Genomic DNA, 16,595 nt, shown 5'->3' with positions numbered 1-16,595 from the left:
AAGCTGGGGCCTGATAACCCCCGGCCGTGCCACAAGGACGAGGGCGCATGATGTTGAAAGACCCGAAACACTCGATGACCCCAGGTTACATCACTGATTAAGAGTCCAAGCTGCATCGCAAAATGGATGACAAAGCCAGTGCAGCTGGGTTGGGCCGGTAATGTCCAGGAGCAACAGCTGGAGAGACAGCAACCGAGCCAGGGAGGGTGAGCACCCTGAACTAAGCTCAGGAAAGAACTTCAGAGATGCACTTCCAGGGGCACCAACAGCTGGAGGGCCATGCAGGAAATGAGTTGAGCCGGCCAAGCACACACTGGCCGGCTGATCATGGTTTCAACTCTCTACTTCTGCTCACTTTATTTTAAAACCAGAGTGCTCAATTATCCAAGATAAAAATCTGTGTTTGATAAAATCAAGACAATCAGATCAAGACACAGCAAGACAGTTTGACCTAGGCTGGCATCACATTATCTACTAAAAAACGGGGCATCCAATTGATTTTTTGTATTTGTAATGCTTCAAAATGATTTAAAAATGCAATCATTAGGGATTTTTTTTTAACAAAAGCGACAAGGAAATCCAGAAATGCACAACTGAACATCATACGCTACATGAGACACTGAAAAAATGTGGGCAAAGGAAGGTTTTGAGGCCATTATACTGCAGATGGAGAGAACATACCTTTCTTGGTGGACTAGACTGGACTGTATTGGTTGGTAGGGATATGATGGGAAAGTCGTCTGATAGTGTTGGGGGCGGGGAAGAGGTTGCTGGAGTGCTGGAGGCAGGCGTTCCTTTCCCTCCTGCTTGAAGCAAAACAGTCAGTATGAGGGCCACATAAAACTACAGTACTTCAGTAAAAAAAAAAACACAGCAACACAACTCTGACAGCAGTATACTTTCACTGCACGGCTGAAATATATTACCACAAGGTAAGTATTGACCTGAAGTGCAGTGGAAGCGGCTAGGAAGGTGTGAGGCACTGTGGGAGAGCTCTAAGTTGGGTGACATGCCCCTGGAGGAGGGGGGCGTGGCCATGCCGCACACGGAGGATGGGCTCCACAGAGGGTCCTTCCCCCCACAGGAAGAGTTGAGTTCACAGCTGGAGTTCTACGAGGAATATGAGATGATTAGACAAAATCTGATAGCGATGATGTAAAACATCACAATAAAGACATAGCCAAGAGACAATGCTAAATACAAAGTGCAAAACAACTTGCTTGTTCCCTATTGACACTGCATTTGTGCCTGGCTGGCCCCTCAGCACAGAGATCAGGAGTCGTGTAACATTACGCATGAGGTCACGGGGAATTGCTGAAAGGCTAACAAACATTCAATGCACAGTGTACCAGAATGGTACACTGTGCATTATGCACAGTGAAACATTAGCTTGGTTGAGCCTTAAAGTTTTGTTCAGGTCAAAGATGTGTTCATGAACAGCAGCAAAATCAAATATTTCATTCTTGCCAAATGTTGAGGGGCAACAGTGGGGCAGCGGTGTGGTACAGTGAGTAAGCACAGTCTGTTTTTATAACAAAGGAGCCAGCTTCAAGCCCTTGTGTCTGACGCATCCATCTTACTGAGGTGTCATTGAGCATGACACTGAGTCCCTCGCAGCTCCAGGGCTGCTGCTCTGTAGCTCACCCTCAACTTTGATCTCCCTGTGGAGGGAGCAAAAAAAAAAAGGGAGTTTCTCCACAGGGATCACTGCATCCTTATTATTACTGGCTGCAGTAGTAAAAAATAAGAATTAAATGTATCCAATGTAGTTTGCTATCAATAGTGGTGGTACACTTAAAATCAAGTCTACGTTTTGTGTGCATGTTCCTCCAGCAAAATAAACTATATCGGGTGACTAAATTTAAATTCTGAAATTTATTAAAGTTACAGTGACAGTGGAGCAGGTAGAGGTTCAGCGTTTTGCTCAAGGACACATCAGCAGACATGGGCATATTGACTGCTGCAGGAATTAAGCCTGTGAGCTGGAATGGTTCCTCTCACATCCATAATAGATGACTGCTAAGTCCATTTTTTCGCTTTAAATACAGTAAGTGTAAATAAGTGTGAGAAAGTAATGGATTCCCAGCAACTAATATATATTTGAAGAAATGGATCCTTAGAGCCACTGATATTACATCCCAACACACAGCAGTGCAGTACACAATACAAATACATAATCTCATTGAATACACCTTTTTTTCCTGAAAGTATGGTCTTTCTTTTTCGTTTATCTGGTTCGGAGGAGTGTAACAGAGAGACAGACCTCAGGGTGGCAAAAAATACCAAGACGCCCGCCCGTGTGTGACTGACTCAGAAACAGAGAGGGAGAGACAACATCTCCACGACAACCAGCCCCTGGGACAGTGTACACAGGGGTGACAGGACAAGGATGGGGGCATGTGTTGCAACTCCTGCGGCCTGTGCCAACTGTCTGCCAGCTTGTCCACTTTGATGACTAAAATCCTGTCTGCCCACTCTCTGGAGCGCTCCGTCTCTCCTCGCCTCTTTGAAAACAAGAGGGGCAGTCGCTGGCCTGATGGAGCGGGATGGAGGAGGCGAGGGGGCTTGGAGAGAAGCGATCAACTCGCTGAATTTGGCGTGGCCGACCTGTCATGCGTAAACAGCACCCTGTGTACACCAACAAGCAAAGCAACAACTGTGCGCTCTACCACTACCCTCTCGAAATTATTTTTTTAAGGACACATTGACCACGCACGCCTCTCATTGCTAAACCACAGCCTGCTTTTGACTGTATTACAGATGAGCTCACCTGGCGTCGAGAGGTCTGCGGGCTACGGTAGGAGGACTGTGTCCCTGAGAAAGGAGGCAAGGACAGGGGCGGGGGCAGTGGCTGCCGTGGGGTCGAGAAAGGGGTCGAAGAAGAGCTTCCTGTTGACACAAGAACACAAACAGTCTGAGCAATCTGGGGACTGATGCGCTGAACCTCCATTTTTTCTCTGTTCTTTTGGACAGCATTATGTCTTTGATGTGGCAGAAAGACCAACTACTGCAGTGTCGGTGTTTTCCTTTTTTGTATTGAAGATGTTACTTTATGTGCTCAATGAGTTTCATGACACATGGGTCTTTGAATCCTGTGAGAAAACCGAGGTTCAAACAAAAATACAAGGACATCAGTGCAAAGAAGGTGCTTTCTTTTCTTCGCTGCTGAAAAAACGTTTTTGCAGATGCATGGTTTTGGTCCAACACCAGGAATACTGCCTCAATGGCAAATGAAAAAACAAATTAAGTGTTGATGACGTTGAAGACTTCATCATTGTTAATGATTCAAGTAGCTAGTAATGAGCTACAAAATAATGTATGTAAAAACACACACACTCACACACAAAGTATATTCAGTGACCAGTCCAGTCATTAAGAATTAATTAACTAATTAGACTGATCAATGAATTTATTTTAATTAATTTATTTGTAACTCATAATTTGGATAAAATAGCTACAGTGACGTGTTTACAATCAGAATCAGAGAGACCATGAGCTTATATTCATTATCAAAGATTTTAAAAGGTTACTAGAGCTTGTAATGACCTTGCTAGTCTCACATTTTGATGTAAAATAACTAACTAACTAAATAAATGACTAAAGAGCCACAAGCATTGAGTACTATTACTGTTGGAACATTTTTTTTCTCCTGCATAAGATTATGTTAACTGGCTTGTTCAAATAACAACTACGGGTCCTCTTTCAAAGATTTGTTTCGGGATCTCACAATAAGAAGACGTTTATTTTAAATTTCAGGCTACTCTGTGCTTTTAAACACAGCAGTTGTTTTCATAGATTAAGTGGTACTGATATTAAATGTCTAAAATATACCTGGTCAGATCAGATTTCACAGTTTGAACGAAAGTTGCATGCTCATCAACATTAGGTGTCCGGCTGTGTACGCCACAGCCGAAAAGATTAAAGCCTCTCGTATCCATCATAAAACATCATTCCATCACAATCAGTGTGTCTTTCAAATCACCTGAGGTTTACGCTGAGGTTCAGACCAGATACAGAAACAAAACACGGCCCGCTTCCTTTTGGCGCTCGGGTTAACAAATGTGACGATGATAGATTTTATGTCAGAGTAGACAGACTTACATCCAAGGAGAGAAACTACATCCTGTTTAATCACTGATCGCAAACGTTTTTCCGCTTGCTGCTTCCTGTCATACGTCTGCTCATAATACTCACTGTGCAATGTGTACAAGAACAAAATGCTGACTGATAAGAATACAGTCAGCACCATTCTCCTCTTGTTTTTAATAACTTATTAATCACTAGCCCATTTTGGAGGTTGCATAGGCTCCCTGTGAAGCAACATGAATTATATATTTATGATCATTTAAATAATCTCCAGAACTGACCGTAACTACTGTGGAAGTCCGTGTAGGGGCTGGATGTGCAGTCCTGGGGCCGGAGGTGGAGTTGGGGGTAAAAATTCTCAGGCATGGTGGCGTAGCCCTCCTCACATGAGGCTTCCTTGGGGTCTAGAGACACTTTGGCACATTCGATGACGATGTCGTGGATTTCAAACTTTTTCCACCTTTATCAAAAGAGAAGAAGGATCAATCAAAGTGATACAGCAAAATTTAAAAATAAATGAATTCTCTCCTGTTATTTTGGGCAGCAGATTATTGACTTACCTGGTGGGGTCAAGCTCATGGTCCTTGGTTCCTGTTACCAATTCCGGGTGTATGCGAACGTGTTCAAGCATTGGCTAAAAAAAACGGAAGGGTTGGACAGAAACTTAATATTACAAATCATTCACAACGTTTAAAATCCAGTGAAGAGAGACAGTGCGGTGAAAAAATCCTCACCTTCACCACCTCCTCAAAGGTTTCCATGTTCTCCTTCATGCTGTAGTGGGAGCGCAGGTAGGACACAAAGTTGCAGGGGTACATGCCATAGAGGCGGTGGAAGAGTGAGTAGACACTGGCGTGTAAGTGGATCAGGTATACTTCTGACACATGTCCTGAGGGTGACAATAAAACACACACAAAAAAAGCATGACCTCAGGGCTAACAAATTCAACTTGTACTGCAGGACATTCAAAACGTACACTCTAGTGGGCCTCAGTAGGAGGAATGTGTCCCCTGATTGCCAAGGCAACGAGGGATGTTTTTTCTGTGTTGGCTGCTGGGCTCCTAGGCCGACGTCTGACTTACAGTGTGTGGGTGTGGGTAAATTGTAAACTATACAGAGTATAGATTTACCCTGGTAAATTGATGCATATTCCTGTCACTACTTTTCGTTGTGAGTGTGACGTTCCACATCACAACTTCAGACGACCTTCTGCAAAAAAAATGAAATTGTCATGCCTTATTGTTTAGTTTTAAGTTATTGTAAGTTTTAATGGATGCCTCTCTAGTTTCTCTGCATCACAGAGTAAGGATCTGAGGCCTCTGACTTGTACTCAGTGGTGTGTGCGCCTCTTTACTTCTGGTATGCAGTTTCTGTGTTGATAATCCATGCTGTCAATACAGTTTGGCCAAGGAAATGATGCCGTAGTGGTTATGTATTTTTGCCTGATAGCGGATGCACTCACCTACAGGACTCATTTTTATGCATGTGTAAATGTGTATACGGTTTGGTCAATAGCCTACTCAGATTAAATTCATCAATCACGCAGAACTAAGGGTGTGAAACCTATTAAAACAACAGTCATTCCTATACATTCTAACTTCTAACCAATGAAATAATAGTGAAACTAAAATGGGAAAGGGATGGCTGGTCTTTTCTCAAGACTGTTCTTAAGTATGGAGGTACTTAGGGGAGTTTTTTGCATCTGTGTTCATCAGCCAATGTTCAGCAGATAAGTACATCGGTATAATGTTTCCTGCAGATTTATTACAGATGCCAGAAAATGAGATTGACACATGTATGTAGCCAACCTTTCAGAGGGACAATGCCTGTACCAGCTTTGAATAAGATATTGTCTGCAACCTACTATTATACAGTATGGCTTCTGAAAATATCATACAAAGATTTTATACAAGAAATCCAACTACATATGATGAATAGTATCTTTTTGGTGCAATGACAATGCATAAATGGAGAACACACACTTTCTGCCAGTACCTCTTGTATTTGCTTGTATTATTCTTTCTTTATTGATTTGCTTGTTACTAAAAATGCACCAAATTATGGCACACAGCTTTGTCACCATGAAAAACAATGCCCACTAAAATCTGGGGGAAAGACTTGATGCTATAGTAATGGCCTTATGTTAAAAAAAAAAAAAAAAAAAATCTTTAAAAAAATTATAACCAATCAATGGCACATGCTACAGTGCCGAAATTTTCTGCAGTTGTTGGCCAAAAATAAGGGGAAAATTTTGTAAACTGACACCTGTATTTATGCATGAAGTTCAGGCTAGATTTTTATTCACAACTGTTTAATCCACTTAGTCTAATTAGTTCCACATACTTTGCACAAAACACATGAAAATTGCTACTGAGTATCATTACACCTTCAAATATGAAGCTTTGCAGGGTTCTTGATTTAATCGAACATTCCACAGTGTGTGGAAATGTCTGACTGTCATTGGTATTGTACAACGCTGCTGTAAAGTGACACTCACACAATGCCCAAGCTTAATTTCAACAGGTACAAAAGAAACTGCCGGCTTCATAGATGAAACCTGAAAATGTTCACAATCCTCTGTATTGTATTGAGTTCTACTCTTATGGAAAGCACTGACGTCAATGAAAATTAGAGAGTTTTGGCTTGTGGAGTATTCAGTCTTAAATTAAATACTGCCTGTGATATATATATAAAAAAAATATATCACAGGCATTTCAATGTTGTTTTGATAAAGTACACAGGTTCTCAGAATTTTATCATTAAATCTGACACTAGTTTGGGATCTGGTGACTGCTTTACTTATTTATACTTACTTAAGGTAGTTGCTTATTAAAACCTATTTACACTTACTTATATAACTTACTTACACTTATTTAAACTTACTGACCGACTTTCTTTTACTTCCAGACACCGAACTAGTCACTCATTTGTACTTACATGTCCTTATTTATTTACCAACACTTCATGACTTAGTTACTTAACCATACTAACTAACTTAGAGTAAATGATTTACTTGCAGGCCAGTCTCATTCATGACTTATTGCAGCCCTTGTTTGCACAGAGATTTCTTATCCCGTAAAAACTGGTCAGACATTTCCTCAGATAAAAATGACATCACAGGTCTCTGCATGTAAAACAACTTTGGACTAATGGGGGTTCAATGACATGAACAAGATCAAATAAGAGGGAGAGCGGTGACTGTTTTAGATGGATCAGTGGATGATTACCTTTAATGTAGGTCAGTAAAACGTTAATTAAGAATATCCCCCGTAATCCTCCCATGCTAGAACATAAACCAACTGTTCCACATTGATGTGACATGCTGCAATGCCATGCTTGAGGCATATCAGAAATTTCATACCAGGATTCTTCAGATTCCAGGATGCCAGGCGGCCGAAGATGTCAAAAAACTCCCACAGGTGTTGTTTTCCCGCCTGGGGGATCATCGGTAGCAGAGTGATCAGCACCAGCACTCCAGTTATCAGGACCACTACGTCGGTATCCGTCTGCCAGAGGAGTGAGAAAAATAGTTAGACTAAAATACTATTCTTTTTTTTTTTTAAGATACAGTTCAACTCATTCTTAAGTCATTCTTAACAAATACTCTTTTTTTTATTAAATCACAGCAAACTTCATATTGTATTTTTAAACAGAAATTGATTTGTTGGAATGATGCTGGTGATGATGATGATGATGTTGGTGACTACACTGCTGTTGATGCATTTTACCCCAAATCTCTTTGTTCTTGTTTATTTTGTTTATGCTCTATTTTATCACTAGTATTTAGCCTTTGCTGCACTCTCAGCAGCGTCTGACCTTCCTAACATGGGGATCCCTCTCTCAGCAGCATTTCCAAGGTTTCTTCCTTTTCTTTCCTCCTGAAAATGTTTTCACTGGCCTTAATTAAGGGTCTAAGGCTGGGGGAAGTCATTTTTGCTGTCACAATGTCAGTGCTGTGAGGCCCCTCAAGGCAGTGGCTGATTTACGTCTGAACAAATAAACTTAACTAAATTGCTCAGTTACATTTACCCACAAAACCTGCATTAGTAAAATGAGAGAATAATCAAATGTTGCAGAGTCTACAAATCAAAAGTCAGCTCTCAGTTCAGTTTGTGCTGACAAAGACAGTGTGACACCGACTAATAAACTAATACATTTTTATTTTATTTTATTTTATTTTTCAGCTGCATCAACAAGAAACATCAGATTTGAACTCCACCTTCATGCAACAAACCACGTGAAATCAATATAAACCAAAAATTTTGTTTGCTGGCTGTTAAAAGTTGACAGGTCTGGACAGGTCACTCAAAATAATCGATATGTATGAAAACAAAAACTAATTCCCCACACGTCACCAAATAATAAACTACAGGGTAATCGAAATCTGGCTTTCAGGAAGAGTTATTCAATATCAGATAAACTACAAAAATAGCTTGACGGGAAATCTCTAAGCTTCATTCAGCCATCGAGCCACCTCTGAACTCCTTGGCAAGGAGACCTCTTTGTTCACTGACTCATATTTGGGTCATACCTTCAGGCATTTGAGCAGCGAGAGCAATAGAGGGTATCGAGCAATCTTGTGGATCCAGGACGGCTGCTTGCGAACTACATGGCCAAGCAGGGTGAGGGTGGGCAGTCGACAGGCCTGTTTGGTCATACACTCATTCATCTTGTCCAGAAGGTGCTGGGAGATAAGCGGGAGGAGAGGGTAAATGTATTAGGCCTGTATTTTACACCATTAGTGCTTGTGAACATTGCTGAAGATACAAGATAATGTCTGAATGAAGCGTAATGCAATAAGGAGCAGGAGGTGAGATTTATTGTTTTTATACTGAGTAGTGACATAGCTTACAGATTTACTCAGTATAACCAGACATACAGTGAAAGAAAAACTATAAATGCACGGTACTCCATGCAAAAACCTTATTTTAAACCATTTTCAATGACATGTTCTATTTTTTTGTTGCTGTTGCTTTTCTTGTTATGCAGTAATAGTCAAATAATAGCAACAACGAGTGTTTGGATGCTTAAAAATAAAAAAAGTGATACATTTAAAATATGTGTTTAGTGCTATAAGTGCTATTTTAAGACAAGAAAAGAACTTTGGACCAAAGTTAAAATAGCAAAATACTCTGCAAATGCTAACCTTCACAGCTAACCTGCGAGCACAAGAGGTCTGTTTGCTAAATATCTTCATAGGACATACAGTAGAGGTGTGTGTCTGTGTATGTGTGTGTGTGTGAGTGAGAGAGAGAGAGACAGAGAGAGAAAGAGAAAGAGAGTGAGAGAGTGGCTGGTGTGCTTGCACTGAGTAGGCACAGGCCTCTATTATCTGCAATTAGTATGCAAATATTTATACAAACTCGGCCATTTCAGTTTTATTGTCTTTTGATAGAGATTACAACATAGCCTATCCATCTGTATCTATGTAGCTTAACTGTTATCAAGTTTCATGTAAACTAATATTTACGTAACAACCAGAACTCAGAAAAAGCCCAGTGAACCACTTCAAGCTGAATAGTTACAATAATCATACAGTTAATCGACAAAAACTGTGACGTTGATAGCATACAGTCAAAAATGTACTTCATTCAAATTCAAGGCTCCAAAATCATGTTAAAGTCCATCTGTGAGCCAGGAAAAACCCAGTAACAGCATTTATTCTACTATTTACTGACAGTGGATTACATATTCACATTCATATGTCTGTGTATGTGTGTTTGGGCAGCATGGCCTACAATAGGATCAGCTGCAAAAAATAAATTATTCTTGTTACTGGGTCCACATTTGTTTGATTGAACAGAGTCGTGCGCCGTGTCTGAAAGTAAAACAGGTTATACTGACGGTGTAGCTGTATGTAAACAGTTAAAATACATTTAGTAGGTTTTCTCAGCGGGGCACAAGACTTCACAATTTCTTACCTTATCGTGTGGTTCTCTGACTGAGGAGAGGATATGCATGGCCTGGGCAGAGTTTGTTTCCAGAAAGTAGTCCACCAGTCCATTTAGCAACATGGACCCTCTCTCTTCAAAGAACAGAGAACAGATATTTAGAGTAGCTCTTGCAAGAAAGGGGGGTCAGTATATTATTCCAGCAACTTCCACCAACAGGAGAATGAGGATAAAAGAAAGACAACTGCAGCAATTTAAATAAAAAAATACATAAAACACTACAAAAGCATATCTGATGAGTTAAACAGATAATAAACGAATCAACCCACACCAAAAACATAGGTAGCAAAATCATGCTGGCATATTGAGCTGGGTGGTTTTACCGGTGTTGAGGTGCTCATTGATAAGGCCTCTGATCTCTTCTAGTTGGTGGAGGTCGGAGGTCTCCAGGAGAGGGAGGAGGTCCACCACGTTGGGCTGCTCCCTGGCCATGGTGGCAGTGGTGGAGGTGGAGACGGCGTCTCTCTCACTGCGTCCTTCCCTGCCCGGAAGGCTCTTGGGGCCACCCGCCAATACAGTCTCCAGGCACCACTACATCAAACCAAGGCCAAGCCAGAGACATTTCCAAGAATGAGCGTTTTGATCTGGGATTAGTGGTCGTGTGACAAGCAGCTCACTATATCTCGAAAAGCTAAATTGTTCTCGATGCATTTTGTAGTTCAACCGATCGGAGAGGTGGAAAACTGAAACCTTTTTTTTCCTTTATGAGGCAATTGGACCTATATAGCTACACTTTACCAAAAAATGAAGAATGTCTGATCAAAAAAAAAAAAAAAAAAAAAGGCTCTAACACTGAGTTGTATTTCTGGTCTGGAATACATGGTGATGCAATTGTCAGATATTTATTAAGGCTTTGAGGAATTCTAGGTGTTAGCTATATCTGAGCAAGACACATAACCCATGTCTGCTCCTGGGATGCCCCACTGGCTGGGTGAGCTTGTGGCAGCCAAAGGGCAAAAAGAGTAAGAGAACGTCCCCCTTTTGGAGAGGAATAAAGTAAATTAAAAAAAAAAAAAAATTAAAAAGTTTGGGGAAAAAAATCTACTAAATTCCACTCAGTTTATAAAGCAAACTGGCATCTTTTTTTGTTTATTCACCCAGGACAGCCTGCTTCACACTCCGTTTCACACATTCACACCTGGGAGGTGCCCGGTACGATCACAGTCTGAAACTACATCCACATGCAGCCAGGTAAATATAAACACATCTCATGTTCCCTTCAGTTTTGGTTTCCTGAAAACACTCATGTAGACTGTCATGTGATTGAGGCCGCAGTCTAACATCAAACATGGACAACATGCACGCAGACCTGTGTGTGTTCAACAGACGACTGTGTTTTCACGTGTGGTCATGGGAGACACTGTTGGCCACTGAGCAGGTCCACTGGAGCAGGTGGAGGTTAGGTACCATGCTCAAGGGCACTCCAGCCCTGGGTAGACACTGACAATGGCGAGAGCACCGACCATTCATTCCTCCAATCTTCCAGTCAAAAGCCCACTTCGGTACAGCTGCCACACCGCCGAGGTTAGTGTAACACACAACTAATGAAAAGCTGACCGAGTACCTTCAATTCAATCAGCAGACAGAGTACGATTTGATTTGATTTGAATTGATTTTTATTCATTGAAATGTCTTGCAGTATCAGTGGGCAGAGAACAGGCGACAAATACAACCTGTCCACTGGCGTATGAAGGTAAATGTTTCAAGCGCACCTCAATGGAGAGGCATTACAGGGAAATGGTTCCCAGGGCGGCACTGGAATATGCCACTTCATTCAGTTTTTCCCCTACCATTAAACAGTCAAGTGCCGCCCCGGCTTGGAGAAGGAACTTTTTTTTTTCCCCCATCAATCAATGTTGCATCCAGCCTCAATTTTCAGCGTTTTCCCCAGGGTCTTATAGGTGAAACTAAATACATTGTTGGGATTTCTTTGTGACTGGGTCGGGTAGCAGACCCTAAAACCCAGTACTGTGCATCAAGTCGTTCCAATCATTTTCACGTCCCTACTTCATAACTGTTTTGTGTCACTGTCTCCACCTGAATTCTTCCTCTCCTTGCTTTTTCTGCTCTTTTTTTTTTATTATTATTATTATTACCGCTACCATGCTTCTTTTTATTCCTATTACATTAACATTGCTGTTTTCATTTTGTGCATGACTCTCTTCAGTATCTTTAGGTACCATGAAAAGCCTTTTAAACTATTATTACTACTTCTCTGTCCACGCTGACGTCACAGGAATGTTTGCATCAGCTGGCGAGGCACCGGCACTCAGACTGTTTGTAATGTCAACAATCTAGGAATTGCTTATTAGAGGTGAAAGGATGTTATCTGTAGTATCAAGGTCAGTGTTGATCCAGCTCCAAGTACTGGTAATCTAATTTTCTTTTATTCCATTGTTATGCAATGGCCAATGCCTAATTTGATCAATCAATAACTGAATGCAATTACTGTACATGTTCCTGCATGCAATTGTACAACTGTGAAGCACTAGGCGGCTTGAGCAGCTGTTAAATGAGAATCAACGCGCCTCTAAACCTTCCCCGGTCTTCCCATAGTCACGCCAGATAAGAGTGTTGTCATAATGCCAAAAACATAAAGTGGCGTCACAAAGTATTCAGAGCCCTTCATGTCAAAATGGATAAAAAACAGCCTGTGGTTCAGGTATGTTTGGTTGTGCCAGGTTGTCTCCACGTTTGACCACTTGGACCGGGCATAGTATGATTTTCCATGGCAAACCTTGTAATGCACCTTTTAATGCTGGTATAAAAATAGCTAACTGTTCTCTCACATGCATATACAGCCTCCATTACCAAATGTTTGTGTTTCAGGACTCAATTTCTTCCATTAAAGTTTTTAAAATGTAAATTCTATTAGATTATATAATGTAGAAGTCGGTCGCCAGTTCATTATCCACACTAGTAAGTATGCCATTAAAACAGCTCTTCCTTTTCCACACCAAAAAAAAAAATACAGAACCAAATCCCCCGTTTATGCAAACTTGGATACACTTATTCGTAAATAGAAGAGTGGAACTGTGTTGTAACTGAGACATCTGAACATTGCGGCACTGTTGCAAGAAAGACACAGACCTCCAATTGTTTTGTCACTGAATTATGTATAATGGTCTGGCCAAACCAGCTCGTAGTCCTTTGACTTTGTCAGCCGTCTGCGATGGCAGATGATGGCCAGCGTTACACAGGAGAAAAGAAAACGGCAGGATGCCAGGGAGTCTTTGTTAGTTATGGTCCATAGTTACAATTCATTCTGTTTAATCTTTTTCTTTTCCTTTTTTTGTGCTCAGGGACCAAACTGTGGAGCAGCACACTACAGGGTGGAAACTCTGTAATGGCAAAGTATTACAGCACATTTCACTGGTGCAAAAAAACACTTAGCTTGGCTTTGAGTGAGTAGAATGTGTGCAAACGGATTCATAAATATATTATAAGATAATCCTTTGTTATAGGTTCAGTATTCACAAAGACATAGAGCGCTAATTCACAGCTCAGCTCATTGCAAGGTGCCTACAGGCCAGGTTTTGCCGTTGTTTAGAGGAAAGGTTGTGGTTTGGTGTTTCCCATACACATCTGACACTGTGGGAAACAGTGATGGGAATTACAGCTCTCTGACAGGAACCGGCGCTTATGGCTCCGTTCCTTCTGAAGAGCCGTTCAGAAGACTTTTGAACAAAGAGGAGCTGCACTAAATCATCTTTTTTAATTTGCAAATTCTGCACACTGCTTTATCATTGCCTTTATTGCTGAAGTGCATCCAAATTCTGCTGCATTTTAGAACCTTCTCTCTTTTTTTTTTTCTCCAAACACATCGTCCACCTCTGAGTCTGACTGTGCTATCCCACCTAGATAAAGGGTTAGGACAGGTAGTGTAATCCGGGCACAGCGATAAAACCTGAACGTAACATCGCTAATGGGAAACACTGTAAGCTTAATTACTACTGCCATTTAAAAAAAAAAAAGCTTTTCATTTTACCTTCAGACAAAGGCAGTAAAACAGAAGCAAGCAAATGCATGTGGACCTGTGAGACATGGCTAAGGGAAGCGGGTGGAAACACCAGCTTTGTTATCATGACAGCAGCTCTGCCGGGGGTGACACACGTGTAAAAAATGCTTCTGAAACCGATCCGGTGGAGACATTGCCGAGAGATAGATTTTGTAATAAGCCGATGCATACATGTGAGAGCCTATGGGCGGATGACTTGTGCTTTGTTCTGTCTCCTTGTGTTTGTGTTTCAGCGTTCTGTTCCATGATTGATAGTCGATCGGTTTGATCTAGGCGGTCTCATTCCTTGCAAAGTCCTTTGACACATGCTTGTGATGAATGCCCATATAAATAAATGAACTTGAACATCACCATGTGCCAAGTTTCTCTGGCATGTACAGACGAGAGCGCAGACAGGGGACAAGTGAGTTTGTCAAAGAATTAAATTTTTTTTTTGGCACCGGCCCAGTCGACACAGTGACTATCGAGTTTATGGTGGCATGGTGCTTATAATTTTTTTTTTTTTTTTTTTTTTTTTGGTTTCTCTCTAAAATTTTGTTGTTTTTCTCAATTTCTTTTTTCTTTAGTTTGATTTTTTTTAAATGGTCATGGTCACATTTTTTTGCCGTTGTGGATTTTTTCCCCCCATTTTGCTCTCTGGTGTGTCAATCAAAGCTTGTTAGTGGTTTCATCCACAACAATGCAGAACTTTTTTCCACAGACTTTGGTCAGGACTTTCCGTGTGTGTCAGAGATCTGACTGAGGCTGCTCTGTGAGGCTGGCCGGGCTCCTCCTTGTTTGCAGTGACAACAAAAGGACACAGTTATTCATTTTCTCGAATGCTACGTCAGACTCTGCAGACACATTTGCAGGTATAACTTTCACTTGGGAGACCAGTCGACAGCATTCCCACAACACCTGTGCAGCAGAATATTTCCTGATTTCCTAACATGCGGGATTCATCTGGGAATTGCTCTACTCTAAATATGTTTCTAAACTTTCTAGAGTCTAAAACTTTTTAGAGTCCATTCTCTGGTGTTTGTTTCCTGTCCATCGACAATCACATGCTGGCTCAGAGGCACATCAGTACGCACTCAACAATCATTACACCGGCCTCGAATATCTCAGACAAATCTCTGCTCACACAGAGATAGAAAGCTGACTACATCTGCAGCACTTTCCACAGAATTTAGCCTTTGCTTTTTCCATGTGTTAGAATCTGCAATTTTGTCCATTTTTTCTACACTGCAGGAAATAAACAGTCCAGTGTCAACAGAGACAAGTAGTAGTGACAGGCAGCTTCCCAACCTCAGTTTGGAGGGCTCTAGATTTAATTTTCCTCAAAATTTTTTGGCAAAACCCCAAATTTTTTAAGAAGCACCAGTTTTTGTTGGAAGCAAAAAAGTGGAGGTAATGATGTAATATCACAGCAATTTGATATTCTACATACTGGATATTAACAGAGGAAAATATGACTGCACCAACTAGCCAATGAATTATGGAATCCAAAATAATTCTATTTAATAATAAAATTCATAGTATTTCAGTTGATAACACAACTTCATTGCTAAAAAATCTTGATCATGACTTCATATGCTCACCATATCTGTGAGTGCTGGACTATTTTAGACCTGTAAAATGTAAAGTCACTGTGTTGCTCACAGTGTTACAAGCACATGTGTGCAGTGTGGAGCAGGCGACACAATCAAAGCCACACGTCATGTTTACAGCGGACCTTTTGAGCCAGATGAGATAACGGAGCAGCAAAGCTCCTCTCTCCGGTCTGCAGCGGCAACTAAAACCAAGTGAGACCGAGTGTGGAGACGGATCTGTCTGCTGTGCTCCTCCAAGGCTCCTGACAACAACAGGCTGACTGAAACCGAACCTGTATTAAAACCAAAATGTCTTCTGAGAGGAAACCCGAGAAAAGGGATTTAATTTTAGCAAACACTAATAATATAATAACAGTGATAGGTTTGAGGTAAACAAACTCAAGTTGACTTGTGATTTGCTCAAACAGAACAGACGACAGGAGCGGTTGCCATGCTTGCTTGGCAACCCCTTGACAGTAAAAAAAAAAAAAAAAAAAAAAAAAAAAAGTGGCACTATGCCAATTATTTGCAGACACAACAGTGCACCCCAATTTAATTTCAAAGCCGCATGAGTCCAATTTTGGTCATATTTGCGACCAAAACGGGAGCGCTTCGGAACCCTGGCTCAGTTGGACGACTGTAATGAGCGAGGTCAGGCAGCGACACCAACATGAAATCCTGACCGCAGGAAAGAAAGTCATAATGCTGCCCCCGAGTTGCTGCATTCAAAAGATCCATGAGAAAAGGCTTAAGCTGTTAATAGGAAACTGAAAAGGTTTTAGACCTGTGTTACATAAGAATTAAACTCTGTGAGTCATGTCCATTTGAAAAAAATACTAATTGGCATTACTTATTGCCTACTAAAAAAGGAGTTTCACTATGTTTCACTATTTGTTTAATTTAGGGTCATACTTTAAAACCTATTCACAAAAATTACCATTACATTTAATTTCCTGAGTTTTGCTATGA

General features: G+C 41.0%; 1 protein-coding gene across 2 annotated transcripts in view; it reads right to left on the bottom strand.

Moving 5' to 3' along the window:
* tsc1b (TSC complex subunit 1b) overlaps positions 1 to 16,595 on the bottom strand; it is a 43,336-nt gene that overhangs the window by 23,588 nt on the left and 3,153 nt on the right. For both annotated transcript variants that reach the window (XR_003929083.1, XM_030065208.1), the window contains exons 2-11: positions 10,361 to 10,568; positions 10,008 to 10,111; positions 8,618 to 8,770; positions 7,448 to 7,592; positions 4,821 to 4,975; positions 4,647 to 4,720; positions 4,368 to 4,546; positions 2,771 to 2,889; positions 945 to 1,110; positions 682 to 803 (exon numbers count right to left, since the gene is read on the bottom strand). Coding sequence is in view for 1 of the 2 variants with exons in the window: in XM_030065208.1 (XP_029921068.1) it covers positions 682 to 803; positions 945 to 1,110; positions 2,771 to 2,889; positions 4,368 to 4,546; positions 4,647 to 4,720; positions 4,821 to 4,975; positions 7,448 to 7,592; positions 8,618 to 8,770; positions 10,008 to 10,111; positions 10,361 to 10,469 (1,326 nt within the window). In the remaining variant the exon portion in view is untranslated. The remainder of the gene's footprint in view (positions 1 to 681; positions 804 to 944; positions 1,111 to 2,770; positions 2,890 to 4,367; positions 4,547 to 4,646; positions 4,721 to 4,820; positions 4,976 to 7,447; positions 7,593 to 8,617; positions 8,771 to 10,007; positions 10,112 to 10,360; positions 10,569 to 16,595) is intronic.

Source organism: Myripristis murdjan, chromosome 12 (genome assembly GCF_902150065.1).
Source record: "Myripristis murdjan chromosome 12, fMyrMur1.1, whole genome shotgun sequence".
NCBI classification, from domain to species: Eukaryota; Metazoa; Chordata; class Actinopteri; order Holocentriformes; family Holocentridae; genus Myripristis; species Myripristis murdjan.
This window is presented reverse-complemented; position numbering and strand designations above follow the sequence as displayed.